General features: G+C 41.5%; 1 protein-coding gene across 1 annotated transcript; it reads right to left on the bottom strand.

Moving 5' to 3' along the window:
• Positions 1-3169: 3169 nt before the first annotated feature.
• NPY (neuropeptide Y) lies at positions 3170-10871 on the bottom strand. Its single transcript, XM_003896193.2, has 4 exons — positions 10764-10871; positions 9606-9793; positions 5464-5544; positions 3170-3367 (listed from the first exon to the last, which is right to left on the bottom strand). Exons 2-4 carry the CDS (start codon positions 9791-9793, stop codon positions 3343-3345), a joined length of 294 nt encoding a protein of 97 aa, XP_003896242.1. The 5' UTR covers positions 10764-10871; the 3' UTR covers positions 3170-3342.
• Positions 10872-16782: the final 5911 nt, after the last annotated feature.

Here is a 16782-nt window from a genome sequence, read left to right as displayed (position 1 = left end):
CTTAACTACTTCTCAAAGCTCTGACACATCTCTGCACTTCCAACAATGCACTGTAATTATTTGCCTACCTCATTAGATAGTAAATTCCCTGAGAAACTAATCTTTGTATCCTCAGTGCTTAGTACAAAGTCCAATAGATATTAGGTGATGAAAGTGAATGAATGAGTTTGGCCATTCTTAGACCTAGTTCTTCAGTCTAGCATCTGCCACTCTCAATCTGTTCCTGTCAAGTAGAGCTCTGAAGGTTCCCTTCACAAGCTGTGCTAATCCACACAGTTTAGCCCAGACCCAAAACCTCCTATTCTCAGCTCAATCCACATTCACTAGTAAGCATTTTTCAACTAGTCGGCCCACACTGATTTCCTTTTCTCAATACTTCTCACACAATTTGTATAGTATTTCATTACTCTCTAATTTGTCTTCAGGGTGGTACACCAGAGTTATGCTCTTAACTAGACCATGCACAACCTGGTCTCCACTTGCACTCACTTCTGGAAGACATTGTCAAGCAGGGCAAATTTTTTGAAAACTTTTTGCAAAGGTTTTGCAAAGTTTTTGAAAATAAAGAGGAGCTGCTCTCTAGTCCCAGTAACTTGAATGAGGTAGGATAAGTCACTTACTTCCTATAGGCCTTTCTGTGAAAACTGAGGCACTAACCATCTGCTTGACTATGTCTTGGGCGTTGCAGGAATCAGAATAAAAACATGATGACACCTGCAAAAACTTATGCACAAGTGATACCCATAGATGATGGATTAGAGCTAGGGTCAGAGGAGGCCTTAATAAGTGCCGATGGATTTACTTGATAATGATTATGTTGCTCATAGGGATCTCATTAATGAAGGCTAAATTGTTCTTACTATAACTCTAGTAAGCATTATTATTATTCTTATTTGCAATGACAGCTGAGTGATCCGGTGCCTTTAAACATTTTCTAAAACCTATTTAAACCTATTTCAAACCTACTCCCACCCTAAAATTGAAAATGTTTGAGAAATATTACTATAATCTCTTGAAATGCAGTTTTGCAACTTTTTAAAAGTTTGTTATCATTTTATTTCTGAAAGCTAATTCTGGTTCATTAGGGATTTAGAATTCAATACAGGAGTCATCAAATACTCCATTTTTGCCCACCTCTTTTCTATTACTTGTAACATTATCTTAACCTGAATTTTGATTCCCATAAAGGTATACGTGGAAATTTAGGCAGGAATAATTATCCCCATCTCATGGGTGAGAACTCAGCGGTGTAGTGAACTTGAAGCTCAGAGAGCTTGAAAGTCACTGAGTCAGGTTCATGGGGCCCACATGGTGTGAAGGTTAAGTCCTCCTTCTAATAAGATGAAGTGAAGAAGCAAAGGGATCAAGGTCTGGGTTAAGTGTAAGTAAAATGCGGGTTGTTTAATGCTAAATCTTCTAAGTATTTCGGTTTGATGAGGTAAGAGGTTAAAATTTTTGTTTAAAATAAAATTCCTGGATTCTCTCTGAATGGTTCATATGCATTATTCCTGTTTGTTCCACTCCATGTAATGAAGAGTTCTACAGTCATGCATCCACTATCGATAGGGGTACTTTCTGAGAAATGCATTGTTAGGTGATCTTGTTGTTGGGCAAACATCATAGAATGAATGTACTTACACAGACCTGGATGGTGTGGCTTTCTGTACTCCTAGGCTGTATGACATGGCCTATTGCCCCTAGGCTAAAAACCTATACAGCAAGTGACTGTACTGAATACTGTAGGCAATAGTGACATAATGGTAGGTGTGTGTCTATCTAAACATAGAAAAGTTACAGTAAAAATTCAGTATTGTAATCTTATGGGACACTACTATATGTGTGGGCCATCACTGACTAAAATGTTGTGAAGTGTATATGACTATATGCGTGGTAATGCGTACTCAGCCTATCTCTGCTGAAAGATGAATTTTTGAGTAACTTTCTCTGTGTATTACTAATTTGAATAAAGAAAATTCCCAGATACGCTAGGTTAATAATTTTGATGTTGTGTAATAAATTATTACTTATCTTTTTTTAGATTTTAAAAATGTTTCACAAATTGGTATTTAGTTCCAATAATAAAGAAATAAAAATAAAGAAAATTTTAGGGAAATTGTGGAACAGTTTTATCTTAGTTTCATTAAAGGAAATTACATTTTGTAGCAACACTGACTCCATTGCCTGAAAAAAGTTATAATTTTTTATGTGCAGAGAATATTGTATATTCTACAAGATTCCCTAGGTCATGATGAATATTGTTATTAATGCATTTTTTTGTAAAGTTTTAAGATGTCACATAAACGTATTTGTGCATATTTTTTACAGTGTGGTATGAAGTACCAGTATGGGATGAGACTCATTTTCTTTGATTTAGAAATGACATGTAAAAATATAATAACATTAATTTTAAAGTAAGCCTATGCAAATAGGTACTTGAAGGAGGAAGTTTAATAAGTTTCAGTTAAATTAATTGACATGCCCCATGTTGTATGAAAAGATAATCATCCCACTCATTGTATTTCTGACTCAAATTCTAAGAGTAGTGACCAAAATAGATGTGTAGACCTCAACGGTCTGATATGGTAGCCACTAGAGACTTAATGGCCATTTAAGTTAAAATTCATTAAAATTAAATAAAATTTAAAACTCATCTCTTTATTTGCACTAACTTACATTCAGGGGCTCAAAAGCCACATGTGGCTAGTGGCTGCCATATTAGACAGAGGGATAAAGGACATTTCACAGAAAGCTCTAGTTAGTCAGAAAGTCCTTCTGCTGACAGCACTGCTAACAAGGTTAGCAAGGGTTCCATGTGACTGGGGGGGAAAGCTCAGAAAAGTTTCTCAAATTAGCATTCCTTTGATCAATATCTTCAAATGCATCTATATGTTTTACACACATACACACACATACACACCCACACAGCTGATCTTGGTTATCATGAATAATCATATCATCATACCTTTCACAGCTGCTGTTTTAATATTAGTGAAACAAACTCTGAATCTGCTAGTTGAGGGAGACTATAATGACTAATTATTTTCATTAAACTTATTATTACAAAATAAAATTATTATAGTGATAGATATTAATATCTATCACTATAGATATAATAATATTATTAATATCTATCACTATTGTAATAGCTTTTTCATTGAGGAGGATACACTTTTGAATGCATGATACTTTATTTAAATGCACATATATACAATGATGACAAAGGAAAACTGCAGAATTCAGCACAATGGCTGCATGCATTGGTAGGATGGGTGGACTCTCATTTTACACGATGAAATATGGGCTGAAAATAGGAAAAGGCCAAAGAGCAAGTTTCATTTCCCATCACCACATTGAAGGGTCTTCAAGCCTGTAAAACATAAGAAGCAAAGCATGTAAGGGAAGCTGCCCAACTTCCTGAGTATTAGCAACGGTGAGACATTTAGCTCAGAAGTGAAAGATGACGGGAACTGTAGAAGTCTCCTGCTGGCATTCTAAACCAGAAGCCACGTGGAATATCAGAACGCGAGGCAGAGGCACAATGTGCACAGCCCCAGCTGAGCAGTTTTCCATGATGTTGACAGGAGTCTTGGGCAAACCTCAGAGGGAGCGTTTTAAAGGCTCTGTATGTATCAAAGGAGCCGAAGAACACAATCTTTTGAAAATCAAAATTACAGAAATCACATGAAGCTATAAGAGGAAAGTTATTGTTCTTCAACTCTAAATATGCTTCCTTTTCCTGCCAGCTTTATTATGTAATAAGATGCTACTTATTAGACTATGAGATCTTTTTAATAAAATAGCACTCATAGGCAACTTCAAGACTGTCAAATTTTGTCTTCTTCTAACTGCACATGATGGAGTCTGTCAATCAGGGTGCAATTAATTTTACTTCATGCACTAACTGGGCCACAAAACAAAGACAAAAACCAAGTAGGTCTGGGTTGTTATTTTTCTAACAGTAAGTAGATATAGCCTACCCTAAACATTTTACTGTGGCAAACATCATATGCATGTCAGTGAAACATAGAAAGACATTTACTGCTTAGTATTAAAAACAACCCTGGCCAGGCACTGTGGCTCACAACTGCAATCCTAGCACTCCAGCAGGCTGAGGAGGGAGGATCTCTTGAGGCCAGGAGCTCGAGGCTGCAGTGAGCTATGATTGCACCACTGCACTCCGGCCTGAGTGACAGAAGGAGACCTTGTCTCTGAATCATAATAATAATAATTTTTAATTAAAGAAGACAACGCTTACACATTTTCTACCTGTTTCCCTTGCATTCGCTATTTAAGTCTGGGCTGGTTCCTCCAGGGACAGGAGCACTGGAGTTTTATCTCAGTTCAAATCATTGTTCCCTTTAGAGAAACCAAATCTCACAACTCTGTATTAACACCCTTCGTTCTGGCTGGCCATTTCACAAGAGAACTGAGGGAGGTTAGAAGGGAAGGTGGGTGGCCCAGCGGGTCACCCTGCTGAGTCTCTAGGGAGAACTTGGAGAGCCACATGTCAGTCACACTCACTGAGTAAGTGTTCTAGTGACCTCTTCTGGGGAACTTTGTTCTTGACGTTGTAGAACTCTGGGTTTAAGGCAGCCAAGCTGCCGCAGACATGGGTGGACCCTGTGCACTATGATCTTACCATGGAAGCTGCCGCAGACATGGGTGGACCCTGTGCACTATGATCTTACCATGGTTAGAGACAGGAAGCAAGGACTGAAGAGCCAGGAGGTTATGAAGATGGAAGAGGACCCGGCTCCTCTTCAGCAGCACTCCTTGTCCAGGAGGCACCAGAAAATCTTAGCTCAATGTTTAACACTTAGACATTGGTGGGCACCTCTTTCCAAGACAGACCCAAACTGCAAGAAAGTCCTGAGACTACAGATAAACTCCTAAGAATACTGTCATTCAACGTGCATTCATTGAATGTAATAAATCACTACGTGACACAAGTTGAACTCAAATATGTCAAAAAGTAATCCGGAGCATCTAATTTACCTACAGCTTCATGTAAAACTGGGAAAGTTGGAGTAAAAACCATGGGGGACATTTTCTAGGACATCTGGATGCTCCACATATATAAAAACTACAGATCTTCCCAGCCAGAGATGGACAGTTGGTCATTTCAATTTAGAGCCAGGGACTCACTCTATGCTCCCCTGATTCCAACAATGTTAGAAATTCTATATAATTTCGAAGTTAAAAGTCAATTATTTTTAAAATTGTCAAAGGAGCACCAAATAACCTGGGCTAGAAAATATTATTCCACAGACGTTTAAAGATTTGACAGTGAGTACATGAAAAGAGAGGTCTCCTCTGCCTGCTTCTTCATCCTCATTTCTGCCGAAATCTCCCCTAGTGTAGAAGCCCCTGTCCCAATGCCTCCCACCAGGCGCCGTCTCTGACTTCCCTCCCCTGGACACCTTGAGCTCTGCAACAATGTCCCCATCACAAGCCTTGTCATACCGAGTTCTGGGAACATTTTCTGTGCTTTCTCTCATCAAGAGGTCTGAAATCAGTGTCTCTGGGCTAGATCGTTTGCCATACCTGGAAAAAAAAAAAGCCTTTTAAAGCAAGTTTGGAATAGGCATAAAAACCTTTAGGAAAAAGGAAGATAGTGTACTATTTGGGATATGAAAACTAAATATTATTGTCAGTTGTTCATCTGTAACAAGCAATCTAGGTGTATGAAGCATATATTATCAGAAACATTATCATAAATATTATTTGAAATTATTTATATATATATATATTTTTTTAAACTTTGCTCAAATACTCAATAAATAATCTAGGAGGTTATTTAAACCAAACCAAAATTCCTAGTCAAATTCCTGCCTTTTTAAACAACCATAAATAATATGTATAGAGATACATACTTTTATAACTAGGTGACAGGAAATTTGAAAACATGGAAGCATGATTGTAAATGTTTCCACAATTAGTTAATTGGCTATTGTTCTGATGATACACAGCAGTTTAAATCTTAACAAGGAGACCAGATGATATTTCAAAGACAGTGCTAGAAAAAAAATCAGCAGATTGCCGTGTAAGACCCACCTGTGTCTTTGAAGCTCGATTTTCTCGTTTGTAAAATACTCCCTGCTTAAATCAGAGTCTTTGTGAACATCCAGTGTGAAACGTGAGTCCCAGTGCTTTCAAAGTGACAAAGTGATACACACATGCAAATTACTGCTGTTGAAATGTATCCATTCTTCTGGTTACCAACAGACCCTGGGTCTCATATTTCTTATATTCATTCAAGGTGCCAAATGCTAAAGCCTCTCCTGATGTTGTGATTTTAGCCTCCCTGTAAGTCTAAAGGAATCTAACTGGTTCATGGAAATGTTCTTGTTTGTTTGTTTGTTTTCTCCTATAGCAGGATATGGGTGAGACAATACACGCAGGTAAGGTTTCGTTTATCTGCGAGGGTAGTATATGCTCCCCACTCCAGGACACTACAAAAGAGTCCGACAAGTCTATACCAAATTGCATCTTTTGAAGAGGCCATTTTTCCCTTTCTCAGAAAAGGTGTTGGACACCAGTCGCCACTTTGTTTAGAAATAAATTAGCCTGGTGTGGATTGGTTAATAGGTCTAACAGCTGAACATAGCTGACAGAGGATATATTCTAATTGCCAAGCAAAATTATATCTCAATTTTTTGGAAAGATTTTCTATTACTGTTCTTTTGCTGAGACTCAAGGGAAGCAAAAACAAAACAAGTCCCTGTCCCACTCCCATCATGTGTAAGATTTCCTCGAAGATTTTCTGGAGCTGCGATATTAGACTACAGGCATCTGCTTATACTATTTATTCTATCCATCCATTGGTTTTACTAATCGTAAAACTCTAGGGCAACTGTAACTCATTTATCTTCATCATGCTCCAGTGAGTAAAAGAACTGCCAACTGTTCTCTCCAATTTACCAGTAAAGAACCTAAATCTGAAATAGGAGGATTTGCACAGTCATAGTCTTGCATCCAGTTCAGCATTGTTCACTCTTCTTCCTTCTTTAATTAATTCTGGATCATCCTTCCTCTCTACAATGCTGTAACTTTCAAAGATTGAGTCCTTAAAGATTCTCAAACCTGGCTGCACATTAGAATCACCTGGGGAGTGTTAAAAACATACTCTAAAGCCCAGGCCCTATGCTAGAGGGTCTGATTTAATTGGTCAGGGGTGGATCCCAGCATCAGTGTACTTTAAAAGCTCCCCTGATGATTTTAATATGCAGCCAGAAAGGAGAAACACTAATCTAAGGCTGAGTTTCTCCGGGACTGGCTAGTCTTTGTAATGGGGGCTGTCCTGGGCATGGTAGGATATTTAGCAGCCTCCTTGGCATCTATACATCTAGATACCAGCAGCACCCACCTCCCGTTGTGAAAACCAAAAATGTCTCCAGACACTGCCAAATCACACCTGGGGAGCATAAAATCACCCTCAGGTGAGAACCACTGATTTAGGGGGCCATATAAGTAAATTGTAGGAGACCCACACTCTAGAATAAGTAATGCAGCTTCCAGAAGCAATGAGCCAGGGGTATATATACAGCAACAAGAATATAAGCACAAATTGAGTGTAGGGGGAACAGGGGTCAGGGCGGGGAGAAGAAAGATAATGATATCAGATTACATCTATAGTAAATTAAAGCACATCCACAAATGACCCTGTAATTTTCAGAAACACACATAGGAGTGGGTGTCTGTGGTGGGAAGGAGAAGATGGATGTATGTTAAGAGCCTCTGCTGGTTTCTAAGAAGGAGTTTACATGAAGGTGAGACAGGAAACTCTGCCTCAGAGACCAGCTCATTCCCATCTAAGCTGAATCTCTTGCCATGAAACCTAAGTCCCTTTCCTTTATGTTTTTTTTTTTCTCATCAAACATGTTGGAGATAACACCGCCTGTTGATGGTGGTGACAACATCCAAAGAAACTCAAAGGAGGCCCCCAATTCCATAATTCCTATAAAAATAGCTTTCATGAAATGTCCTTAGCTTCATGATTTGTGAAATGGAGATAATTATACTCCCTTCAAAGCTTTGAGGTAAAGACTGAATGAGATAATGCCTAGGAAAATATTTTAAAATGCTAGAGCTTTGTAAAATTGTAAAGCTTTAGAGCAATCATCTTTGGAAAACTGAGTTCTACTGTATATTATGCTATAACTAAATAACTAACAAAGGTTTTTCTAGAAAAAACAGTTAACATATTTTTGTTTGTACAAGTTCTCTTTGATCTGAATGACAGCATAGCATAGCAAGAATTTGAATCAATTAACTTTCTGGGAAGTATGGAATATAAAATATTATTGCTTTTTGCTAATTAAAATGATCAGATTTCAAGGGATCACAAACCAATACTATTTAATTCTGGCATTTTCATGTTTTTCAGATTCTATATAAATTGGAGCTTTTTCAAAAGTTTTAGGATGTTGAATACCTTTTTGATGAAACAGGAAAAAGCAAACTTGATTTTAGAAGTACAGATTCTCCCCCTTTTGGATCCTTTCCAACTACTCCCTGACTTGTAAACAGTAAAAATATGGACTAAATAAATAAATAAACCCCACAATACTTTAAACATATAATTTAAACATGTTAACTAACATTCATGCTTCTAAAGGGCTTATCCTTTAGATATGGTCAAATGATTAAAATAATTTAATCTTAGTAATTAAAATAAGATGTTAAATGATTTAGAGCTAAGATCAACTAATTTTGAAAACGAAATTTAAATCCTATGTAATTTGTAAAATAGTTTGGATTTGATTTTTCCCTTAATTGTCAATGTTGAGAGTGAAAATGTGGCATTTCATTTTGACTTTCTGAATGTCCAGAATAAAGTTTACAACTTCTCAGATTCCATGTAATCCGTGGATTCATCCTAAAGTTACTGGACCAATGTAAGTTTCTTCTTAATGAAATACCAAGTGGGCACTTTCTTTTCAGAATTCACCAGCTATAAAATAGGGAGAGTCTCTGCATTTTAGATAAACTGTTTTGAGGCTAAATCTCTAATTACTAGGACTAGGATTTTCAAGTATGAGACTGAGACTGCAAAAAAACACAGTACAGAAGAAAAGAAAATAGCTCTATTTGTCTTTTTCTAAATACTGTCATTCAATTAGCCCTAGGCAGGCTGGAAAGTCTAACAATGTCTGGGGCAACCCTGCAGTTTACTCCTTGGTTTGGTTTTCTTTGGTGGTCGTTCTGTTTTTCCTAGACACCTTGCTAGCCTTTCTCCCTACAGCATTTCTCTGGCGCATTCTTGCCCCTTTCACTGGGTACTTTCGAGATTTCTGGACAGGCCCCCACTGCTGTAAGAACCACAACAAACCACAAGAGGTGAGTGAGAGGAGATTGCCAGCCTACCAGCCTGGGGAACCTGAATCTGGGGATCACGACTCTGTGACTGTAGTTGCACAAAATGGAAGGTATCCATTTTGTGCGCAGTGTGCCCCGCACAAACATTTACCTAGAGCTGACTAAGAGCCTGATACTGTCCTGCCCTGGGATAGAGCGAAGGAAAAGAAACAATCCCTTCCCCTAACCAGGATCTCCTGGTGTGCAGGTACTGGCGCTCCTGGAGTCGGTCCCGCGGGCCCACCCACCTCTGCCTGGTGATGAGGTTGATGTAGTGTCGCAGCGCCGAGTAGTATCTGGCCATGTCCTCCGCTGGCGCGTCCTCGCCCGGGTTGTCCGGTTTGGAAGGGTACGCCTCGGCCAGCGCACCCAGGCACACGAGCAGGGACAGGGCGAGGGTCAGTCCGGACAGCCCCAGTCGCTTGCTACCTAGCATCTGCGGGCACAGAAGGCTCAACGGACGGGCTTGGGGATTCAGAGGACCCACGCGCAGCACCTCCCTCCTCTGCCTCCCGCGCTCCTCCTTCTGCTACCACCCGCGACCCCCAATCCGCTCTCGTCCCAGTCCCGCAGAGAGAACCCAGGCGTGGCTAGCACCACCTTGCGGACTCTGGGTGCCGTCTGGCCCGGACCTGCCCCTCTGCTCCACCTGAAAACTTCGCGCAACTTCGTTCCAAGTCTCGGGGACCAAGAAGCGTGCGGCGAGAGGTGCAAGGTGGGGGCCCCGCCAGTTTAGACACTTTCAAAATCAAATTGGAAGTTCCTCCTGCTGGATCACTTTTCTCCCCTCTTGCCCAAACTCTTGTCTGGGAGGAAAACTTTCTTCTCTGTTACTTTCGGTCTGCCTAGCTTCAGGGGATCAACGCTGACGGTAGAGATCACCTCAGGGTGATGACTGCGGTGGGGAAGGGGGAAAAGAATTGCTCCCTGGGCCAGAATTGCTCCCAAGAGATTTGGAGCCCAGGAATCCAGGCAGATGGCAGGGCGCGGGGCTCCCGAGCGCCAGGGATTCCTCACTCGATGGCGCTGCCAGGGAAACCTTCCTACCGCGCATCTCTTTCTGGGCCTCAAGTCAGCGACCCGCAGGGAGACCGCCAGCTGCCTTGGGATAGGGGTCCCGGGTTCTCCCTCCATATCTGCCAAAAGGTAACTCAGAAGAACCGCCCAGCGGGAAGGGCCCGGGAGAAGGGCGGTGGACAATCAGAGGGGAGCAGAGGGACAAGTGGAATTTAGCCGCCAAGAGGGCTGGTCCGCGTCGGGGCGCCGAGCCGGCATAGTCCCGGCTGGGGAACGGGGTGCGACCCTCCCGGCGCCCTAGAGCTCCACAGAGCCGGAGGCTGCGCCTCTAGCAAGTTCATGGGCGCCCCTTCGCTCCCACCCCTAGACAAACGGGTCGTAGCACTCACGGTGGCTGGCGCGCGGGCGTGGCTGGGCGGCAAGTTCTCTGCTGTCTGGCGCGCGTCTCCGAGGGGTGAGAGCCAGCGGATGGGGTGCAGAAAGCGGGTCGCAACCGGGCTTTTATGGAGCTTCCTCGCCGCAGCAGGAGGGGCCTCGGGCAATCACGTTTGGGTGACTCCTACCCGCCACTTCCCGCCCCCGAGTGGCGGGGGGAGGGGGCTGAAACCGCAGCCGCACGAGTGTTGGCTTAGGGAGCCACCCACACCCCAACCCTCCCGCCCCAGGCACTGCCCGAAGAAGCGGGGCCCGGGACAGCACGAGCGAGGCAGAGCGCTCCGAGCGCGCTGGACAACACCAAAGCCCAAGTGTCTGCCCTCGGGCAGTGCCCGATCCCTGCTTTTCTTCTTTCCTTCACGCCCCGTCTAGTCCTGCCAGAGATAGGAGCAGCCCAGACAATTCTTGTCGCCTGCCAACAGGACTTACCAAGCCACTGGGCGCCGGAGTAGGAAGCATCTGAATGCTCTTTGCGGTGGGACATCTCCAGGACCAGCGCGGCATCCTCACTGGGCACAGCTGCGCGCTTTTGGAGAGAGGCAACTGGGCGCACCGATTTTTCCTGCACTTAGAACAAGTCGGAGGCAGCTGCGGGAAGTCTCCAGCTAGAGGGTCGCAAAGCTGCGCCCCTCCCCCGACCCCTCGGCGCGGAGCTGAGAAGTGGTTTCATGGGCTTCAGCCCCTTCCCTCAGTTGGTTTTTCTAGGACATCAGCCTTCCTCAAGTACTCTCCCAGACGCAGTGAGCCAGGTTCGGTCTTGACATGAGTGTGGCGACTCAAAATTCCCCAAAGGGGGAACACGGTAAACCTTTTCCCCTAGTTTACTGAAAAAGAGCCACGCTTCCAGCTTCTAGAGACTCTTTTAAGCGCAATTTTTTAAATTTTTTTTTTTTTTTTTTTTTTGGTCCAAAGTGACAGTAGTTAAATGAGCAACAGTTTCTCTCTTATTTGCTAACCCTTGTATAGTCCTATGTACATTCAATTAACGTTAATTGAGAATGTGGGTTCTGATTAAGTTGAAACATGTTAAAAACGATGAACATTAATTTGCTCATCGCGTTAAACCTGTTGAATGAATATGCAAGATACAGAAATTGTTATTACAAAATCAAGATTTTATGCAGTGGACTGAGATCTTAAAGTTCCGTGAATGAATGCTCCTGGATCTTTCTAAATAAAATGGCATTTTATTTCTAAATAAAATGAAAGTCTGAATCTTTCTAAATAAAATGGCATGTTGGGAAATTAAAGCATTAAGTTACATGTTACTTTAATGCTAAAAGGACAAGTGATTCTGTTAAGCTGACACTTAGTTTTGTGCTGTTCCAACAGCATTGAATTAAATATCAAAAACTGTGAAGCAAACAATCCTTTGTGTGTATGTGTTTGTGGGATCAAACTATAATTTTGGAGACCAACATCATTTCACTTGACAACTGCTTCTCTTTCTGTATTACACAAACACATGCTGGAAACACAAATATCAAGGCTTTCAGAGTTGCTCCGGGTGCTTACATGACAGAGCCTTTGGTAAAAGTGCAAAACATCTTCTAACTTAGAACCCTTCCTAGATAAAAGGAAAGTTACAGTCCACTTTTCAATAAAATAATCTTATTTTAGAGTGTATCACAGATTCATATCAATTAAAATCTGAACTTAAAAGGTATCATTGAATTTGGGAGAAATTACTTCTAGGGAGGCCCACACCACTGTTGAGAGAACACTGTGGAGGCTTGATTAATTTAGCTTAAGATAATGTCGTTGATACTCAAGAATAAGAACTTATTCTCAGGGTTAAGGATTTAGAGAATAAAAAATAGGGGGTGGTATGCCCTACATGTGTGTTTACATCCTTATCTCCTTTCTCTCCAGTCCTCATCCCCTGCCCAAAATACAAACAAAATCAACTGTTTGCAACTCAACCCTGCATATTCTCCTAGCTCCTGAGCCATTTCTCTCCTTTGTTTCAAAGTCATTTATTTGTAACAGCTTTGTTAAGATATCATTGAGATACTATGGAGCTTGTTGAGATTCAAAAGGAGGTGAATCAGTGGAGACTAGAAAAGGTAATGATCAAGAGAAGTCAAATAACTTGTAAAGGTCCATGTGGTTTGCAATTAGGAGGTCTTACTGATAGCAAGTTCATAGCTTGATTCCGGTAGAACCCGGACCACATGAAACCCAGTGGTTTCATGACCAAACCTAAGGTAAAGAAGCAGAGGCAATAAATAGATATCACTGAATATATACAAAGCTACAAATGTGTAAAATATTCAATTGGATATATTCTTACACATATGCATACATGTTATATGCTCAGGAAGCCATCATTGCAACCAAGAAAATGAAGATATACATCACTTCCCCAAATTTCCACACGTACCTTTATAATTCCTTCCTTTTGCCTCTTCCTCACCCCTCCTCCATTGATCTGCTTTCTATCACTAGAGATTTGTTTGCATTTTCTAGAATTGCACATAAATATAATTCCACAGTAGGTACTCTTTGTCTGACTTCTTTCACTTAGCATCATTATTTTTGAATCCACTCATATTGTTACATGTAGCAATAGTTTCTTCTTTTTTATTGCTGGGCAGTATTTCATTATATGATATACTTCAAAATTTTTAATCAATTCTACTGCTCATGGATTTTTGGTTATTTTCACTTGAAACTTTTATGAATAAAGCTGCCTTGACATTCATATTCAAGTCTTTTTATGAACATAAACCTTTAATTCTCTTGGAAAATACTTAAAACCAGAATGGCTGAGTGAGATGGTGAGTGTATATTGGTCCATAGTTTGTTGGTGATCTGTTTTTGCTTCTGTTTTGCTCAGTTTTTCCTTAATATTTTATTTTGGATACTCTCTATTGCAATGTCTTTGAGTTCACTAATCTTTTTTTCTGTAATATCTGATTCCTGCCAATGCTATCCAGTGTATTTTGCACCTTTACCTGGTAGCTTTCATCTCTAGAATTTCAACTTGAATCTTTTTTTTTTAATTACAGGACAATATAAAGCAATGAATCTTTTTTATATCTTCCATATCTAAACATGTCCACTCTTCTCTCTAGCTTCTTGAATATACATTAATAATAACTTTTGTACTACTAACATCTGTGTCATTTTTGTGTACTTTGGGTTGATTGATTTTTCTCCACATTATGGCTTATATTTTTCTTCTTCTTTGTATGCCTGATAATTTTTGATAGGATGTCAGATATTGTGGATTTTACCTTGTTATTTGTTTTTTTGTATTCCTATGACTGTTCTTGAGCTTGTTCTAAGACAATTAAAAATTTAGAGACAGTTTATCCATTCAGTTCTTGCATGTGAGTTTTGTTAGGTGGGACTATAGCTGGTTTTAAACTAGGTTTACCCTTTCCACACTTTGAGGCAAAAATCCTTCTTTTTACTTTAACTGGTAACTGACTTCCCCTCAACATATACACCTCAAATTTCACAGCTCTCCCCTCTGGCTGTTGAGAGAGACACTATTCCCAGCCCTTGGTCAGCATCAGACCTTTTTGTGTTGTTCTTTTCCTGGTCTCAGGTGGTTTGTTCCTGTGTATAATCTGATCAAAAATCAACTAAATCTTCAAGGGGGACACGCTTCAGACTTCCAGAGTATTCTTTCTCTTACCTGATACTCTTCCTGTGGATACTAGCTGCCCTGGCTCCCTACACTTCCATCTCCAGCTCCATCTCCAGCTCCTTGGCCAGGATGATTCAATTCCTTCCTTCTGCACTGTAGCCTGGATGACTCCTTCAGGTAGTGTATTAGTCCATTCTCATGCTGCTATAAAGAAATACCCAAGACTGGGTAATTTATAAAGGAAAGAGGTTTAATTGACTCACAGTTCTGTATGGCTGGAGAGCCCCCAGGAAACTTACAATTATGGTGGAAGGGGAATCTAACATGTCCTTCTTCATATGGCAGCTGGAGAGAGAAGTGGCGAGCAAAGGGGAAAAAACATCTTATAAAACCATAAGATCTTATGAGAATTCACTCACTATCATGAGAACAGCAGCCTGTAGGTAACCGCCCCCATGATTCAATTGTCTCCCACTAGGTCCCTCCCACAACACATGGGGATTATGGAAACTACAATTCAAGATGGGATTTGGGTGGGAACACAGCCAAACCATATCAGGCAGTGATCTGGGACCATTGTATGGCTCCTATCATTTGTTTTTTGTCTCTAAGATATTACTGTCCTTTACTGATATCCAATGTTTTAAGTGTTGTTTCCTATACTTTTGTCTAGTGTTTTAGTTGTTTAAGCAGGGAGGGTAAATCCAGTTCCCGTTTCTTCATCTTGGCCAGAAGAGCAAGTCTCATAGCAAGGCTTCTTTAAAAAGATGTTTCTATTCATTGTCTCTAGTTCTTCACCTTAGGTGTAGTCATGAAACCACTGTGATCTAGGTTCTATCTGAATCAAGTTATAAACCTGCTATCAGTAAGACCTCCTAATTGCAAACCACATGGATATTTATCAGATATTTGACATCTCTTGACCATTACTTTCTCTTGTCTCCTCTGATTCACCTCCTTTTTCTCTGAATGTACCACCATCTCCTTTGCTGACTCACCCTTCTGTACCCCTAGTCTTAGCCCTAACCTTTCCACTCCACTCATACTGACCAATCAAGCTCATCTACTCCTACAGCTTATGATCCTGAAATCTCTCCCTCCAACTCAGATTTCATACTTGGAAACTAGGGTGATATGTCTAGCTCAGAAAAACTCCATCAAGGGCCTCAAATTTAGATTATCAAAGTGGAGCTTCCACTAACATGAATGTCTAATTAAATATCACATGAAGTCTAAAATGTTGTCAAAATTCTTCCATTGAACTATAAAGCCCCACATATTTTGGGCCCTACATACCTCCTAGGCTCATCTAACATAATTTTCTCCTTCATTCCCTGTATTTCTGTCCATTGGCCTCCTTTCTGCTCCTTAAATATGCCAATCAGCATTCCTATTTGGACCTTCATTGTGCTGTGTCTGCTCTCTGAGATATTCTCTCTCCCTACTCTTTACCTGGCCAACACCTACACATCCTTCTGGGTTTACCTTGCAATACTACTTTTCTGAGTGTTCTTTAGGTCCGTTCCAAGATGGCCGAATAGGAACAGTTCCGGTCTGCAGCTCCAAGCTGATCGACACAAAAGTCAGGTGATTTCTGCATTTCCAACTGAGGTACCTGGTTCATCTCACTGGGACTGGTCGGACCGGACAGTGGGTGCAGCCCACAGAGGGCAAGTCAAAGCAGGGCAGGGCATCCGCTCACCCGGGAAGTGCAAGGGGTCGGAGATTTCCCTTTCTTAGCCAAGGGAAGCCGTGACAGACTGTACCGGGAAAATCGGGACACTGCCACCTAAATACTATGCTGTTCCAATGGTCTTAGCAAACAGCACACCAGGAGATTATATCCTATGCCTGGTTTGGTGGGTCCCATGCCCATGAAGCCTTGCTCACTGCTAGCACAGCAGTCTGACATCAAACTGCAAGGCAGCAAGCCTGGCTGGGGAGGGGCATCTGCCATTGCTGAGGCTTGAGTAGGTAAACAAAGCTACCAGGAAGTTCAAACTGGGTGGAGCCCACCACAGCTCAATGAGGCCCACCTGCCTGGGGGCAGGGCATAGCTGAACAAAAGGCAGCAGAAATTTCTGCAGACTTAAATGTACCTGTCTGTCAGCTCAGAAGAGAGCAGTGGTTCTCCCAGCATGGTGTTTGAGCTCTGAGAATGGACAGACTGCCTCCTCAAGTGGGTCCCTGACCCCCATGTAGCCTAACTTGGAGACACCTCCCAGTAGGGAACGACTGACACCTCATACAGCTGGGTGCCCCTCTGAGACGAAGCTTCCAGAGGAAGGATCAGGCAGCAATATTTGCTGTTCTGCAATATTTGCTGTTCTGCAGCCTCTGCTGGTGAAACTCAGGCAAACAGGGTCTGGAGTGAA

The sequence above is a fragment of the Papio anubis genome, chromosome 4 (assembly GCF_008728515.1).
Source record: "Papio anubis isolate 15944 chromosome 4, Panubis1.0, whole genome shotgun sequence".
NCBI lineage: Eukaryota > Metazoa > Chordata > Mammalia > Primates > Cercopithecidae > Papio > Papio anubis.
The sequence above is the reverse complement of the archived record's forward strand: the minus strand, read 5'-3'. Positions and strand labels throughout refer to the sequence as shown.